Raw genomic sequence first — 18621 nt, 5'->3', positions numbered from 1 at the left:
CCTGGCCTAGCTTTCAGGCAGGATGAGATCGAGGTAAGATAGGATATTGCACCCTACTTACATTGAGATATTACATTTGATTTCTTGCCTAATATCTCCTAACATAATCCATGCAACTGTACTTAATGTGACTGGAACTTTGCGCTTACCTTTCAACCCAAAGATGGTAAAACAGCATTCTCATATTCCTCCTGGACAGCAATTTAATTCTGTAAGAAGTATGCCACCTACTGATGCACTAGCACTATTTACTATGCTGTTCGTTCTTCAAGTGCCTTCACATAACCACTGACCAAGACCAATCTTAGCTACGTTAGCTGAAAAGTACTAATGAATTTACAAGGAATGACAGATCTCTTGAAGCCAGTGAAATGTTTTATTTTAAGCCACTGCTAAAACGAGAACAAATTTAGTGCAACCTGGAGTTCATAATCTGAAAACTGAATATAGTTATTAAAATGGCAAAACTCATCACCATTATACAGTACAAGACCTTCATATTCATTGAGTACAGTTACATAAACATTTATAGTTATTCAAACTGCTTTTGGTATACAATTGCATCACTAACTGGGCTGTGAATTACCTTAACACTGCACAAATATGCTGCAGTTCCAGCAAATTATAATAAATTTTAGTATTAAATACTATTCAGACATTACAACAGAACAAAGGCCCTCTAAAACTACAACCCCAGCTATACAACAGGAATGTACAAAGATGGTATAAAATAAAGTGTCTACAGTGGCTGGGCTCTGTACTTGCCTCTTCAGAGCTCAAGTAAAGCAAATGCTTGACAGTAGTGGCTCTTGCTGAAAAGCCGGAATTCTTGCACTAAAATCATTCCTTAATCTTTGCAAATCACCTGTGTAAAACTAATTTTTTTGCGCTGGTGACAGTGTTTAGTACTTACTGTGTTCCCATCTCCAACAATATGTGGCTCTTTATAGAAAAGGTCCCAGACAAGTAGCATTTGAAAATGTTTAAAATCTGGTACCGTTCTGGGGAGACCTAATTAGTCTCGGAATGTGGGTTGCTGGGTTTGTGTGTTTTTTTTTTTAATTTTATTATTTTTTAAAAAGTTTACACAATCTTTTTTAACTCAAGAACGAACATACTATGCAAACTATATTCAAGTATGTGGTATTGACTCCTTTTTCACATCCTCATTTTGAGACAGAAGATCTTTAAGCTTAGCATGTGGATTTGTCTTGTTTTCTATATTTAGGCTTTATGCATACTTTTGTATCATTTATGTACTCCATTCTGAATGTTTAAATTTATGTTAAATATGGCCACTTCTATATGCTAATTTATAGAGGGATGATTTTCAAAGTGCTTTTTCTATAGTATCCTATAAAACATCAAAAGTTCTATTTTTCAGAACACCAAATGTATTTAATGAAGTGTTTAAGAGAGAGTGCCTTATGGAACAGTAACACCATTGTATGTTTTCTTTAAATTTAAATTACTATGTCAGGTTTCCCATACAAAAAAATGCAAGAGGAAACAAACTATACTTCATTATGTGTTTATAAAGTACATTTGTCTGGTTTAAATGGACCAAAACGTGGTCCTCTATGTTTTTACAGTTTTCATTTACACTTCTCTATTTGTGGTCAGGAGTTTTAAATAAACTTAGTAATAGCATTAAGACTCACTTTAGCAAAGAACAGCTGTGTCACTAATATGACAGACAGCACCAGTTAGACACAATCAGAGTAAGGTTTCCCCAACGGTTATTAAAATGATTCAATTATAATAATTTAGCAAGGCTGTTTTAATGCTTTTTCCAATTTCAGTAGCCAAGAAAAGAAGTCAAGGCATCCAGAATACAAGTTTAAAACAATTTGTGTAGAAAATTGTGGGGGTTTTTTTGAAAGTAAAATATGAAGTATTTTGTAACTTCTCATGTGATTTGGAAGCTGTTACTTTCCTTGCAGGCTAATAAATCAACTTCTTCACTAACACCAATCAATAGAGTTATGCAATGTATTTGATCCAGTTTGAAAAGATGACTCAATTTACAACTATTTTTAGTGCAACTATTGTCTAATTAACTTCTGGAATAGTTTTAAGTTTTCAAATTTGCACAATCTTCTCCTACCTTTTCACCAGAAAAGGCAATTAAAAAGAAAAAACTTCACCAACTTTATAAAATCCAACATACTCAATAAATCAATTAAAAGATGGCTGTTCCTGTTTTTTGTTTGTTTAAGTCCACCTGGACAGCTTCGTACATTTACAATGTCTTCAATACAATTCTCAGCTTGGCTTTTTGAACAAGTACAGAAACACTGTACTAGCCCTATTGTATCCTCATGTCATGAAATTTCACTTCAATTGGAATACCAAAACCCAGAGCAAAAGTTAGTCCAGAGGAACTCTTTTTTTTTGTATTTGATCTTCTTGACATTTCGAATTTCAAGTCAAATTGATGCAAGTACATTAAAAGGGAAGATGTTACAGCCAGAGAATGGCTCCAAATTTTTGTCTACAACAAAGCTGAAAGTCAACATTGTCAAAGGCTACACCTGGAAAAAAAAAAAAAAGGAAAAGGAAAATTTGGGGGAGGGGGAAGAAACAAAGAAATAAATGTGCACAACCGTTCAAGTGTATTTGTCATTAGTCCCATCCTCCACATATAAAAATTAAAACATCTTTCCCCTCTGTGCTCTAGAGAAAACAGACTCCTGTCACTTAACATCAATTACCTATAACAAGGAAAAAGAGCACAATTTTGTGTTGGTTTTTTTTTTTTTGGTCTTTGTCATATGACATATATAGATCTTTCAATTAGTGAAATGATACATGAAGTGAGGTAATAAACTATACGAATAACATGGAATTTTAAGTTAGCAGTAAAAATTTATGTTGCAAGTTCATATAGGTGAGATCTAATACGTATACAGATACATACACATACCTATGCGTGTGCGCGCGCACATGTGTGAACACACATTTGCTTAATATAAATCTTTAACTCAGTTTGAAAGGTAAACTCTGAGATCCAAGACAGGGTCCCTTTTGAAATCCAGATGACAAATGAAGACTAAAACAAACCAGGTCTCTATAAAAAGACCTTCAATGACTAGCAGAATACCTTCCTGACACACAAAAACATTGCAAGAAAAGTGCTCTTGAGACTACCAGTTTGACACCTTAGAGTAATTTAGCAGGGCAGGAGGAATCAGTTGTCCACACTGCACTAAAATTCATGAACAGATTTAGAGACTTCATTTTTTTTCATTTAGGATCCAACCCTGAAACTCAGACAACATACCAACAGTGTATTTCCCTGTGACAAAACCATTAAGGTTCTGTTGCTCATCCAAAACAAGCAAAACTCCATGATTCTCTTGCAAGTGATTTGAATTTTGAGGTGGCAGCCTTGTAATTACTAGCATGTGTCTTTTTCTAAACAAAGGATGTATAAACAAACAAAACCCAAAAAGCACTTTCAAACCACAGGATAAAGATCCAGATTTTCCTTCAGATAGGAATGCAAGTCAGCAGCACTAGTAAGAAGCATGATTAGATTTGCTAAAATGACTTGATTAACAGTGCCTTGAAAAAAATCAGCAAAGGTAGTTAAGAAAAATGAAAAATCATTTTTCAACAAATTTCTCCTTTATGTTTTAATTAGCTTTCCTTGCTAACATTTAAGTGCTCAAAATGTAACAAGTCTCTTCATTACTGACAAGAAAACTCATATATGGAAGGTAAGAGATAAAGAATTAGACTGGTCAAATAGATGACCAAAATTCTCAGAGGAAAAAGATTCTATGTGCCACTTTTAACATATCTGTGTGTGAGGCTGTCCTGGTTTTGGCTTGGATAGAGTTAATTTTCTTCACAGAGTTTCACAGGGTGCTATGTTTTGGATTTGTGATGAAAACAATGTTGATAACACACTGATGTTTTTGTTGTTGCAGAGCAGTGCTTACACAGAGCCTAGAACTTTTCAGCCCCTCATGCTGCCCTGCCAGTGAGCAGGCTGGGGGTGCACAAGGAGCTGGGAGAGGACACAGCCAGGACAGCTGACCCCAGCTGGCCAGAGGGATATTCCATGCTCTATAGATGACATAACACTCAGGAATAAAGCTGGGGGAAAGGCAGCAAGGGGGGGATTTGGAGTCATGGCGTTTGTCCTCCCAAGCAACTATTACACACGATGGAACCCTGCTTTGTTGGAAACGGCTGAACACCTGCCTGCTGATGGGTAGTACTGAATGAATTCCTTATTTTGCTTTGTTTGCGAGTGCAACGTTTCTTTACTTTTTAAGCTGTCTTTATTTCAGCCCACAAGTTCTCACACTTTCACCTTTCCAATTCTCCCCACCATCCCGCTGAGGGGGAAGTGAGCAAGCAGCTGTGGGGTGCTTATCTGCCTACTGGGGCTAAACCACAACAGAGACCAACAAACAAATTCTTCAGACTCAAAATTAATGTCTGTTGAAGTGTTCACATACAAGAAGCTTCAGGAAGAAATTTAACAATTCAAACTTGATTGGCACAATTCGGGAAACTTTGCCGAAGTTTTTATGAAATTATGCTCAGCTGCCCACTCTGCCCTTCCACCACAAGTTATCAGTTCTCTGGTCAACAAAAGGGAACATGTATTTGCACCTCAATTTCAGAGCACACTCTCACATCTTTATATGCAGTTAAACCTGATAAAGGCAGCTATGAAGCCAGACTGTACTAAAGGTCTGCTTGGACAAGTCGCAATTTTCCTCCTGGTAATTCTGCCCTTGGGCACTAAACACCTGGCCAAGACTGGTAATTTTTACCGTTGTCTGCAGCAGGATTTTTTGGAACAGATTTTTCTAGAATATAGTCCTACTGCGAATACAGCACACACAAATGGGAAAGAGAGCTATCCTGGTACAGCAGGAATCCTGAATATCATGCCTGAGACTGTCTCCTCTGAACTAGTCATGGACAAGGTATTTTTTCGTAACTATTTCAATGGTCTGAACACAGCAGTAAATACAAGTTATGCGTGGGTGGACAATGTCGATTATGGACTGAATAAACATACCATGTGCACAGTATCACAAAGCACAGCACAGCTATTTTGACTTTCACCTCAGTCTTTTAAATGCTGACAATTACTTGAACATTCATTCATTAATTGGATTTTACATTACATATCTGTGTTCTTCCTATCTCCTTTTTAAAGAGGAATGAAGCGAAGAGCGTTGCATCTTTGTACTTCTTCAGGCATTTTCCAGTAGCCACCCAGCCAAAGATTTATTTAGAGCTTGCTCTCCATCAGACGCCTTCTCTATCATTTCACAGTACTTCAACACTGCTTGCAAGAGATCTCCCACTTTCCAATCCCTTTCTCGCAGTCTTCTGGAAAGCTAAAGGGGGACAGGGAACACAAAATATTTTGACCAGCACATCCTGATTAGCAGTTACAAAAGTTATTCTTGAAACATTAGCTCATAAGAGATCAGTTGTAGCAAGTTAATCATTATTCCCACATCTATAAAAACAAAAACTTCCTCAAGGATCAAGCACTTTACTTTTGGGCAGTTTTCACTAAAATTTCTTCTGGAGGGAGTGACATTTTCAAATGATGTGGTGCCACAGGTATGAGGGCTGTGGTTCATCAAGACTGCAGAAAACAGGAAATTCTGAACACAAGATTAAGACATTTGCCACCCCTCCCATGCCAATAACGCACATATAAAAAGACAAAACTCAGTCTTAATAAAAGGATGTGGATTTTCCTTTCACAACATATAGTGTGGTTTGGGTGGTACAGATGCTACCCTCAACGGAAACAGCGTCTTCAGAGCTGGGAAATTATAGCATCTTAGGGAAGAGGAAAAGGTGAGGGTTATGTTAAACTACCACTTGGGAACAGAGATCAGCGGAGCTGAAAACATTTTTTTCACCCAGGAATCCAAGCAAGAAACTTCCTTTACTGATGTGTCAAGATTAGCTATGTATGGAAGAAAGCCAATACTAAGACACAGTGAATTTGTCAGTTTGCCTAGAAGCAAAAAAAATCTGTTAGTTTAAAATATATACATTCTTGGTAGCTTTCAGCATAACTGTCAATGCTGCGTTTAATAAAGACAATTTAGACATTCACCTTACTTATTCTTTGGAACGGTAGGATTTTATTGCTTTTTACAGTCCTTACTATGATATTCTATAAATTACGTTTTCAAAAGTCATAAACAGTAGTCAGTGATATAGCTTCCACAGCTACCAAATGAAATATTCATAGTGTTGTTTTTTTCTTTTCTCCAAGACCTGTCAGACTGAAATATGTAAATTCTAGGAAAGAAGTGAAGAAGAAGACAACTTCTCCCTGCTTCTTCACCTAGGTGATATTCCGACCGCAACAAGGCAGGTGATGGAATTGGCAGGAATAGTGTGGACACTGAACATTTTAGTCTGTATTTTTAGTTATACATGCTTTCAGGACTGGCTTGCATACAAAACAGTTAGCTTCCTGAGCAAGCATTAATTTGAATGAGCAAAAAAGACTCCTCTAATCTTGAATATATCCTGAAAACAAACTTTTTTTCAGTTAAAAAACGCATTCTACATATAAATTCTATATAAAAAGAGACTGAACTCTGACGTTATTTCTGTGAATTATTTGTAAAAATTAAAATACAGCACAGGAAACAAGAGTTTAATAGTCTACAATGGGCAATTTTATAAATGGTTTATAGAAGGATAGTAATTTTTCTTATGCCAGAGAGGTTTGGCTAAAGTCCAAAGACCTCCTTAAGCAAATACAGCATAAAGTTTCTGCCTAAAGAAAAAGATATCATCATGGTAAGATGAGAGCTGGCACCTGGCTTCGCTTATCTTTCTGTTTTAATTGAAATCAAAGTTTAATCCCACTATTTCTTTTTGACTGATGTTTCCTACTGTCACACAAATGAAACAACTGAGTTTACTCAAAATGGACACCAGAAATCCTACAACAGCTAGATACACTCTGATTAAAAATTATGTGTTTTTGAGGCACTTGCATATCCATGCTGTTGAGGCTTCCTAAAAGGAAAAAAGAGACCTATGTACTCTAATTTACCAGCTTCTTGTGCTAGCTCCTGACCAATGTATTTTGTTTCACACACAGGTAATTAACTTTTCTGCCTTATTGAGCATAATATGAACCCTTAAGAGTTCATATCCAGTTTCAGCTAGTAATACCTTGCCTGATATATACTAGTAGTACTTTTATCTTTTACACAGCCACATCACATCAGTGGCTCATTATCCTGCTCTAATCAAACGTATGGCTTTCTTCCCTTCCAGAATCCCTCAACTGTTTATGGTGAAAATTATTTTCAATGTGATCTAAAAAGTCCAGGTTCATTCCTTATACAACTGAGGTACCTTACCAAAACAGCTATGAGATGATCAAAAAACCCCATAGCTGGGAAAGAGATTGTATGTAGAGGTCAGTTTAGTTTTCTGCTGGGCTGCAGTGCCCTCTGGAGGTTGCTGTCTAGCTTTACTAGTGACAGAACTGAGAATGACTACCAATTTAAGAACCTCAATTTGGGTCAAAGATCACCAGAATCAGCCTAGGGCTAACTATAAGACTTCTTATATTGTATTGCTAAATATCTCATTTTTATTATTATAACCCTGAAAGAACAGAGGGACCTTTCTAAAGGACCTTCTTATTAAAGTTACAAGCGTCCTTTCAGAAAGTTTTCATTATTTGAATTTATAAGCTGACAAATCTTTTAAATACGCTTTAATTTCAAAAACGGATCAAGTGATGTTGTATGCATCCTACTCTTTCCTATAACAGACTATTCAGAGACAGTGCTCTGAGAATTCTGTACTTTCCCTCAAACCCTATGAAACAGTGAAAGATGCTGAGCCTGACTGACAATAACAGGCAGTGTTCTGGGGTTTGGCAATTCAGCCCAGACATAAACAAGTCTGTAGACCGACAGCATTACACATTACAACTGGGAAATGGGACAGAATAAAAGCCAGGTAATCTTTCTCTGCCCCAAAAAGGAAAATCAGTATTTCAGTTCATTTTAACATAACTGCAGTTGGAGAACTAAAAATTAATATGTAAAACCAAGTGAATCAATTATTAAAAAGACAAACATTTTCAGGATTGCACTATTGCCTGCCTGAAGATCCTATGTTTTTATTTTTTAAGGGTTAATTCAGTATCATTTTATTACTTGTGTCAGGTAACAGAATATTACTACTTTTTTATTATTTTTTTTTAAAGGAGTATACACACAGCAGACACATATTTTCCAGAGCGCTCTTTTCAGTATATTCTCTTATGAGGGTAGCTAGAATGGTTTCCAAATACACAGCAAGCTACTTGTAGCATCTTTCCTAAGTGTTTTTAGAGGTTAGTTCAAATAGTGACTTGGCAGATTACAAAGTTACAATGCTAAGAGCTTGCAGAAGAATCAGAAATAGTTCTAAGCCAAACACACCAACCTCCAGAAAAGGAGTATAGGGGATGTACTTCACCTTGCCCAAAAATATCTCCCAGATTTCTGGGTTATTTTAAATAAGAATACAAAAGTTGGGCAGATTAGAACCTCATGAAGATCAGCAAGAAGAAGTGCAGAGCCCTGCAGCTGGGGAGGAGCAACCCAGGCACCAGGACAGGCTGGGAGCCACCCAGCTGGGAAGCAGCTCTGCAGCAAAGGACCTGGGTGGGGGTCCCTGGTGGACACCAAGCTCAGCGTGAGCCAGCAATGAGCCCTTCCTACAAAGAAGGCTGATGGCATCGTGGGCTGAGGTAGGCTAACTATTGCCAGCAGGTCGAGAGAGGTGAACATTGCCCTCTATCCACCGCTGGTGAGGGCCCCCCTGCAAGTTCCAGCCCACCCCCTATGATACAGACATGGACGTTCTGTAAGAAGTTCAACAGCCACCAAGATGAATAAAGGGATGGAATATCTCTTCTGTGAGGAGAGGCTGAGGGAGTTGGGACCATTCAGCCTGGAGAAGACAGGACTGGGGGTGGATCTATAAATCCCTGAAGGGAGGGTGCAAAGGGGCCACCTTCAGGCTCTTTTCAGTGGTGCCCAGTGGCAGGACAAGAGGCAACAAGCACAAAACTGGCAGACAGCAGGTTCCCTCTGAACATCAGGAAGCACTTCTGTGCTGTGCAGGTGACAGAGCACTTGCACAGGTTGCCCAGAGAGGTTGCAGAGCCTCCCTCCTTGGAGATCTTCAAAAGCCACCTGGATGTGGTCCTGTGTACCCTGCTCTGGGTGTCCCTGCTTGAGCAGAGAAGTTGGACCAGAAGGCCTCCAGAAGTCCCTGACAACCTCAGCCCTGATGTGGTTCTGTGCCTTAGCGCTCCCAGGATCACATGCATATACCACACAGTTACATACACAAAAAAGAAAGCCAGCATTATTTTCTGGACTTTCTAAAGCTAGAAAGGGAGAAGCCAGTCTTAGGAAAATTCAGCTCAGGTGTGATCTGGAATGACCTTTAGATACCTTTCACACTCTTAACACAAGTCTACAGTAACTAAGCATCATTGGTGCAAGCATTCACCTAAGGTTGGGAGCCTTTAGTATTCTGTAACATTGACCTCTACTTCCCTTCACACCCCATTTCTCCTGAAATACTGACCTGAGTTTTGGAAAGCACCAAGTTGAAGACTCAATAGCAAGTTTCTGAGCTCAGAATGAGCTTTTGTTTCCTTAGATACTGATACATGTTTGTTTGTTTTTGTCAAGGTATTCATTATTAAATACATACTAATGGCATCATGTTAACTTTTCCACACAGTACCAGGTCACAAAATAAAAACAGTTGGTAAGTTTTCGTTCCTATCAACCTCATGCAGGTATTGTCTCTAATGCTGTTTAGTTAGCCTTTCAGTAGCTGGGCAAAGTTGAATTAATTCCTTGGTAGAAGATTAAAGAAATAGGTAATACGTAGCAAATGCTGGATTATCATGCACAGTTTGGTTTGTTATCACATGAAGGAATAAATTTTATGATTCATAGGAATACAGTTTCTATCATGCTTATGATGGAAATATTCTCAGGTCAGTAGGTATGCCAAAATTTTGGCCTTTTCCTAAGAAATGCAAATTCCTGAAGCTTCTCTAATTCTTTTACCTTCAGCTTTCTCCTTGGTCACATAAAATTCAATCTCTAAAACCAAAACAAAGGCACCTAAAATGAAACAGTCTTACTGAGCCTTCTTAATAGCTTTGATTGCACCTGCTTCCAGAATAAAAACATACATAGTACTTAATTAGAATCTAAATTTCATTCTGGTAAGAAAATGTGCATTTGCTGGCATAAAACCTGAGACAGCACATCAGAACATAACATTACAAATCTATTTACATAAGCAAATTCTCAGAAGTGAGAAGTTTCAAATTAGAAGTTTCAATTTATAGTCATTTAAACGCTATGTTTAAAAAAGTGCTTGAAAAAGTACATTTTTGACTGAACAAAAATGCTCTAATTGTACCTTCCTCAGAGTAAGCCAAGGAAAACAACTTGTGAAACAAGATAACTCAGCTTTGATTAATGCTGTTTTATTTACGGTACATGCACAGACTAAACAGCCTGTTCCACTTTGACCTATCAGGATTTAGATAACGATTTTCCTCACCAGCAAATACCTCATTATTTTTGATTGGAAAAGCTCAATGGCTGATGTAGCAAATAAAAACGAAGCAAATCCTGCTTTCACCGCCTCTCACCTCTCCCCCATTGTCCACCAAACCAAAGTACTTACAAGGACAAATTCTCCTGTAGCAGTGTCATGAAAATGAAGATCGGACACGTCTGTTTCAGAAGCTGCCAGCCACTGGAGTGCTGCTCTGAGCTGAGGGTCCACTAGATTTGGTTCCAGATCAATATTTACTATGGCTAAAGTCTTTTTTACTTGCTCCAAACCTAACATTAAAAATAAAGTCATTAAATCTACAGGTTCAAATTGTTTCAAAAAGTCTCTGTAGTTCATTGATTAGACTATTATCTGAAATACATTAATACAGACAGACAGTATGAAGGGCAAAATTTTACAACTGAATACAAACATATGAGCATTAAAAGGAATCCAAGCTTTAATGCATGTTCCAAATGACAAGGAATTGAATTTAATACAGCCTTTCAAACTGAACAGTAGTAGTCTCACATCCTTCAGTTATTTTAGTTTTCCAGATGCTGTTTTTGCTCTGCCTTCATCTTATAAATTTTCTAGTTTGCATTTCACAAGTCCTTCCTGTATAAAGCTAATCAGATTGCCTGAGTTTTTCCAAACTATAGTGCTGTTCTAACTGTTCCAACCAAGTTCATACAGCTGAAGTACATACGGAATTCACTCCTAACCACGGAAGATAAGCAAAGTAACTGTCAACATAACTGTGTTTTTGGTGAACAACAAAGCATTTGTCTAGGAGTCCCAAAATCTAATACATTTATAGGAGAAAGAAACACAAAAAAAATTAGTGATACTTACTCCATGGGAAGCACGGCAGTAACATATCACTAGGAAATTTTGATATGTTTCTTAGTTTTATAAAATAAATGTACATTTGAGAATGACAAGACTTTGTGTCAAATCATTTGAGAAAGAAGATACAGTCAACTCTGACAAAGCCAGACCTTCTAGGTATTGACATGATTAGATATCAAGCCCTATTTTAAGCAATTTGATCATTTGAGATGCTTTTTTTTTTTTTAAATTAGTCAGGAACAAAAAAAAAAGCAATAGTATACTGACAGCCTAGATGAAACCTACAGAACAGAAAATATTAATTGTAATTAATTTTTGAGGATAGAGACACTCAATGATTCGGTTAAATTTCCTTAATACCTCACAGGAAGATCTAATTTACAGAAAAGAAGTCAAGAAACATGGTTTAAATCAGTACAGTCTTCCAGAAGCTTAAAATACACATATAATCACACACCTTTCTGCTTATGTCATAATCATTTGAAGACATGCAATGTGACTCAACAACCTCTGTAAACAGGTGGCAGAGGTTTCTTGAAACTATTTCATCCTCAGACTATACCAAAAACAATGAAAACCTCTGTAATAATTTACTTTAACATCAGCCTCATATTGAGAAACCAAAACACAGAAGGCACTGTGTATTCACTTGAGTTAACAACCTTTTGCACTTCACTCAGACTGGAACCAGTGCAAAGTTCTCTAAGAACAAAGAAGCTGTAACAGGAGTCCGGACAGACCCTATTTTGTATTTCACTAACAAAAAGATTCAATACATTTGCTAGAACACCTATTTTTTTGCATTGTTTCTCATAAACATTTTTCGAAGCTTAATATGGTCAGTTTGAACAACTTTTTCAATGTCTCAAACAGTCGTGCAGATGCATTGCCATCACTCCTTATCGTATTTCACAAAGAAGATATGCTGTGCATATAAATTTACACTTTCAAGAAACCAATCAATGTTCACTACCATACATTAAATACGTGTTATCTGAAAATGAGAGACTAGCATTTCTCAAAGGCTGAATTAACAAGTGCGTTAACAAGTGTTTGCAGAGTATTAGTCTATGAATATATTCCAACGCTTGACTGACATGTGATACGATCAATATGGATAATAGGGTTGTAATTTTGTTTTAAAGATTACAAAAGCAAAGAATAAACAAAAATAACTGATGTCAAGTGCACAGGCCAAGAACAGCAGTGTATGCTGGAATTGACATTACCTTCTACAGCATCCTTGGTGTCTTCATCCTTATCGTCTGTTCCATCACTGTATTTTTAAAATATAACAAAAATATTAATATATGCACAATAAATATAGTCAATCTGAAGATTGTAATGAAGGTTAAACAGTAAAGGACAGGAAGATCATAGAAGAATTAAGAAATGACGATGAAAAGAAGCTTTGCTTCTCACACCATTTCATGTTGGAAATAGATTTGTCATCAAGTTCATGAGATTTGCTCTTAGGGGAAAAGAGGAAAGGAGAAACATGAGAAGAGACCTTTTAAAATAAGATGAAAACTTGTTGATTTTAATTAAGTAGGACAGTTTAGTTTTGCTTCATATGCAAAAAAGTTGAGCCATCTTATATCACAGGTATGAACAGCTATAGGTTATTCAAAGCTGCTGCATGGTAAGTGTTCTACAAAAATCATTCACCAAGCAATTTTGAAAGTTTCCACAAGGTAAAGGAAAAACAGAAATCCTGTAGGAAGCAAGCTCTAGTTTGCATGAAAAAGTAAATCTAAAAATTTGTAAAACCGCAAGCAAAAACATGCATAAATGGGACCTTTCATTTTGCAAGCAGATCACATTCATCAGTTTTGCACAGCCACATTTAACCATTCAGTATGGATTAATTAATGAAAAAAAATCATATAGTGATTAAGTGAGAGTGAATAATGTATAAGCATTAAAAAATGTGCCAGATTCTTATTTTCCAAAAATGATGATTACATGCATTAATTATGAGGAACCCATCTGGTTTATGTTTCTCAACTCAACCAACCTGTCTGATGTTGGAAAGGATAAATTCTCCTCATACATATCTCCTTCTAAACCAAGACTGCTCCAGCTACTGCTGTTACCATTACTGCCAGGAGAAGAAGAGAACACAGCTGAACTAGAAAAGAATAATAGCTCAGACTAGAACCTTTGCTTTCCTCAGAGCTGTTTTGACAAGACATTTAACACAAGAGCACTGAAACTTCCTAAACAGGTTTGCTGGAACTTCAGAGCAGCAATTTGCATACCAATGCAAAACCGGTAAGTTTCTGTACACAAGTGAAAGTATTAATTTTGTACTCATTAACTTTCCAGATCAGTGCTAACAGTAATTCTGTCCTCAGGCCTAAGCACACTGTTTGTCATTTACACAAGCTCAAAAAATTCAGTGCTATTACTCATAGGAATATGGATTACAAATATAATATTTGTTTAAAGGCTAGCTAAAAGTTCCTGATATTATATATTGTGAAGAAAACTGCACAAATTAAATCCTTCTGTCTCATTCCAAAAGCCCAGCAGTGATCTCCAACAGCTGGATGAGAAGGAATTCTTAGAATAAATCAAAAAAAGTTTTTTAAAAAAATGAATTCTGAATAGTGGTCTTTAAATTTTTATTTTTGTTTTACAAATCAATAAAACTAAGACTGAAAAGATTACTTCACTCCCAGTAAACAAGCATACTGCATTTATTCCATGACTGCATTCAAGTCAATGCAAAGAACTGAAAAACTTTACTGTGTCTTTACACTGGTGTATTTTAGATGCTACAGTTAACAATTTGCTAGCCCTGTGCTCATGTACAAGATTGTGTTACTCGTAGGATCAAATCTTCTGCTTTCCAATTTCATACCTCCCCCTAAGCATGTCTGGAAGTCTTCCAAGGATAGGATTGAGACAACCAGCATGTTGCAAAAAGTATGAATTATCTACTGTAGATGATATGACCAGCCACATTGCAATTCCAGGGAACTGCTGCAAGAAGACGCTTTCTTCAGCTCAATTTTGTGTACCTGCTAAAACTTTCTTCCCACTCATCCCACTCACAGCAAATAATCAAATTTAAAACAAGAAATGGTGGAAAGGAACATTTCAAGAGCCAGATACTAATTTCTTTCACGAAGCCGTCAGTGACAGCATCACCTATCAGTGTTTTTGCTTCCCCGTGTGCCTGCTTAGATACTCATTTCCACATAGTAACAGCAGGTTAGCAAGCTTGCAATATGAACACACCCTAACTGAGGGGAAAAAATAAAGAAAATTGAAGAGCAGAAGCTTCCAAATAAACCAAATTGGTCCTAGAACTGCAAGCCAACCTATTAAAATGCACAATTAAAAAAAAAAAGCACTAAAGGCAGTTATCAAGACTCTGCAATTACCGGTTTGATTTGCATGGAAAATGCAAATCTGGTCTTAAGAACATTTTTCAAGCTACTGTATTAAGAGTACCACAGTAATAATTAATATTGATTTTGTTTCTTAATTACATATATAGAAAAGAGATTTAACACAATCCATTGGTATCAATGCTTTGCACTCAGGCTCGCTCTTTGAAGGTTTTAGCTGCTTAGCAGAAGTGGAAATAAAAGCTGTCCCAGTTCTCAGACTAAAGGAAAAAGTATTTTCAATCTAACAGAATGACCTCACGCACAGTACTATTCTGATTAGATACATTAATCTATTTTACAGAGGTCAAACTTGGCCTGAAATTACATTATATTTAACCAGGAGATTATGATCGTATGGTTATGTATAGCAACATACGAAGGTTGTGGTGTTTTGTTGTTGGTTTTTTTTTGTAATGTGACCTTTAGTTCAGCATCTTACAACAAAATAAGTCTTGAAGATAAAGATCTGCAATGACAGAACAAGCAATAAACAGAAAAAGGCATTATAATGCTTCTATAATGCTTCATGCTGCTCTTCAAAATGAACCAGCAAAAGAAGTACCACAAAGAAAAGCTTTCAGTTATATATACAGATAAATATTCACACACACCCTATATACGGGATCATATATACTCAGTTTCATCTGCTTCAAGATTCTGTATTACGCGCATACAGCCAAAGGCTAGAGACGTCTGCTCTGAAGTATAACCTCATCTGGATGCACTGATTCATCTGCTGGAAAAGCCTGTGCCTATACCTGTATGTTAACTAAACAATAGTCTTGAGCTTCTTCCTATCTCTAACCTTAAGCTGCCAACATTAGACATGCAAAGCAGATGATACAAACTTTCCTTCTTGCTTCCATTCAAATAAAACTACTTCTCCAAGCTGTCTTGCTCCCTTGCTTACAGTTAGCTTAATCCTCTGTGAGGTTCAGAAGCACAATTTTTATATTGACCTGAGACCCAGAGAGCACGGACCTTGCCAACAGAGCTCCTACAAAAAATGTCTTTTTCCACCCCTCCGAGAGAAGTAAAGCAAAGCAAGTTAAATTGAACCGGACTGCTCCAGATTGTACTGGGTTGTTTTCTGAGAAGTCTGAGCATGTCTTCCACAAATTTCTAACTACCATTAATGGAATTTGTAAGTTTATTATGAAGGTAATTTAGAAAATGTTAGCTAAAGGAGTCTCAAGCACCAGTATCCCTTGAATACTGCAAATGGCCTTGAAAATATTGAGGGAAAAGGCAGGTCCTCTGCACAAATAAAACTTGATTCCTGTTCACTATGCTACTCAATTGTAATATACTGGCACTACAAACAAATCAGTCTAAAGCTACCTAGTATCTCAAGGATGGCACAAGATCGAGGACAGCTTCTTAGATACAAGAAAACAACTTGCATTAAGAAATGTTCCCTTTGCCAAGAGAGCAAAGCTAACTGAAGTAATTTAAATATTTCGAATTGACATGGGTTACATATAATCAGCGCAATATTTTAAAATAGATGGCCCTGACCACACACACACAAAAAACACACTTTCAACTATTGTAACTGCATGATGGATGGCAATGTTATTTTCCTGTTTAATAAAACAGTTAAAAAAAAGTGTAAAAGCAGTAAATCTTCATAACTGCCTGTAGCGGGTTTACGTGGCAAGGTTTTGGTAGCAGGGGGCCATAGGGGTTGCTTCTGTGAGAAGAATCCAGAAGCTGCCCCATGTTTGGTAAGGGCCCCACTGCTGACCAGAGCTGAGCCAATAAGTGATGTTGTTTGCGCCTCTGTGAGAGCATATTTAAGATGGGGGAAAAAAACACGCTGCGCCACACAGCAGCTGGGAGAGTGAGAGGAGTGAGGAACAGCCTTGCAGGCACCAAGGTCAGTGAAGGAGGAGGGGGAGAGGGGCTCCAGGCGCCGGAGCAGAAGTCCCCTGCGGCCTGTGGTGAGGACCATGGTGAAGCAGGCTGTCCCCCTGCAGCCCATGGTGTACCACGGCGGAGCAGGGTTCCACGCTGCAGCTCGTGGAGGAGACCACAGTGGAGCAGGTGGACCTGCACCGATGGAGGCTGCAGCCTGTGGAAGACCCTTGCTGGAGCAGATTCCGGGCAGGACCTGTAGCCTGTGGAGAGGAGCCCACGCAGGAGCAGGTGACCTGGCAGGAGCTGCTGCCCGTGGGGGATCCAGGCTGGAGCAGTTTGCTCCTGAGGGATGGATCCCGTAGTACGGAGCCATATCTGGAGCAGTTCTTGAAGAGCTGCTGCCTGTGGGCAGCCCACACCGGATCAGTTCAGCAAGGGCTGCATCCCGTGGGAGGGACCCCACGGCACAGGGGACAAGAGTGACTGAGAAGGAGCGGCGGCGAAGAAGCGCTATAGACTGACCATAACCCCCATTCCCCCATTCCCCTGCGCTGCCTGGGGGGGAGGAGGTGGAAGAGGGTGGATGGGGGGAAGGTGCTTTTGGTTTCTTTCCTTTGTTTCTCACTTCTCTAGCTTGTTAGTAAGATTTACTGCCTATTACTATCTCCCTATGCTGAGTCTGTTTTGCCTGTCACGATAATTACTGTGCGATCTCCTCATCCTTATCTCAACCCTTGAGCCCTTTTCATCGTATTTTCTCCCCGTTCCTCTCTGAGGAGGGGGAGTGAGAGAGCGGTTGTGGTGGAGCTCGGCCGCCCACCCGAGTAAAACCACCACACTGCCACACAATTCCTTATTTCCTGAGAAGATTATCAAGATACTACTGTTCCACAAATGGTATTATTAGTGAAGCTTGGTTTGTTACAGAAGGTCTCCCCCTCCATGTTTTTTTTGCTCAGGGCAATAACCCCAGATCCTCTCATTTCCTACTAAAACCTACTCTCACAAACACATGCATGCTGTTAACAATCCATGGCACATTTTCAAAAACTAGCGGGTCAATTTGTGCATGCCAGTTTCTTCTGCCAACAACTTGCTATCCAAATTATGTCCCCCCACTTCCTCAAGTTAAATGCCAGAATAGGTCATTCTTCTAATGAACAGATATTCTTTAAAGTTGTAGAAATTAAATTCTTTTAAAGATGTTTTGGGAATGATAATAAAAACACGATGGGTACTAAAGGTCCAGAGTATTTTTTTGCACTTTCTTTCCCCCACCGTTATTTAACCGATATCTACTCTGTTTCTAACTGCCAATACACTAGATCTTTTTTTCCTTACGGTCTGAATTCTATGACGTAAGTCAAATTTTTACTCATTCAACAGATAATGCATTATTAAAATAACTTTAAGGCAATGTATTCTTTCATAAAAGTATTTAGTTGTATGAGTGATAAGTTTTAGTATTGGTTTGATTACAATATTTGGTTAAGCAAAACAAAAATACTACAAACATTTGAGTAGTTTCACTTTGGTACCAAATATTCTTTTTTGTTTTCTTTTTCTTTTTTTTTTTTTTTAAAGAAAAAACCCTCTCCCATTTCTGCTGTTCTTCAAGAGAACACCTGGACATTCTATGTAAATGATATATACCTCATGCAAAACTGAACTTACTCATTCCTCATACCTTGCCTACGCAAAAGCTAGGGCCACAACTCACTATAGTTTCCTCTGGGAACAGATGTTGCAGATTTTTCAAGTTCTTGTTTTAATTTAGCTGGCTACCAACGAGCCACGGAAGTGCAGAAGAAGCTCTTGTGGAAAAAGTTACTATCCCAAGCAGGTAAGTTCCAGTACTATGCACCTATAAGTTCCTAGTTAGTAACACATCAATGCA

General features: G+C 37.9%; 1 protein-coding gene across 6 annotated transcripts in view; it reads right to left on the bottom strand.

Moving 5' to 3' along the window:
* Positions 1-355: 355 nt before the first annotated feature.
* Positions 356-18621, bottom strand: part of AKAP11 (A-kinase anchoring protein 11) — a 43904-nt gene continuing 25638 nt past the window's right edge. For 3 of the 6 annotated variants that reach the window (XM_080554884.1, XM_080554885.1, XM_080554886.1), the window contains exons 9-12: positions 13481-13594; positions 12693-12739; positions 10741-10901; positions 356-5369 (exon numbers count right to left, since the gene is read on the bottom strand). In XM_080554884.1, coding sequence (XP_080411010.1) covers positions 5223-5369; positions 10741-10901; positions 12693-12739; positions 13481-13594 — 469 coding nt within the window. In that variant the 3' untranslated portion in view covers positions 356-5222. The remainder of the gene's footprint in view (positions 5370-10740; positions 10902-12692; positions 12740-13480; positions 13595-18621) is intronic. The other 3 variants (XM_080554887.1, XM_080554888.1, XM_080554889.1) reach the window with 2 other exon arrangements.

This window comes from Anser brachyrhynchus, assembly GCF_964034855.1.
Source record: "Anser brachyrhynchus genome assembly, chromosome: 1".
NCBI classification, from domain to species: domain Eukaryota; kingdom Metazoa; phylum Chordata; class Aves; order Anseriformes; family Anatidae; genus Anser; species Anser brachyrhynchus.
Note: the sequence above shows the minus strand (reverse complement) of the source record. Positions and strands in the feature narration are given on the sequence as shown.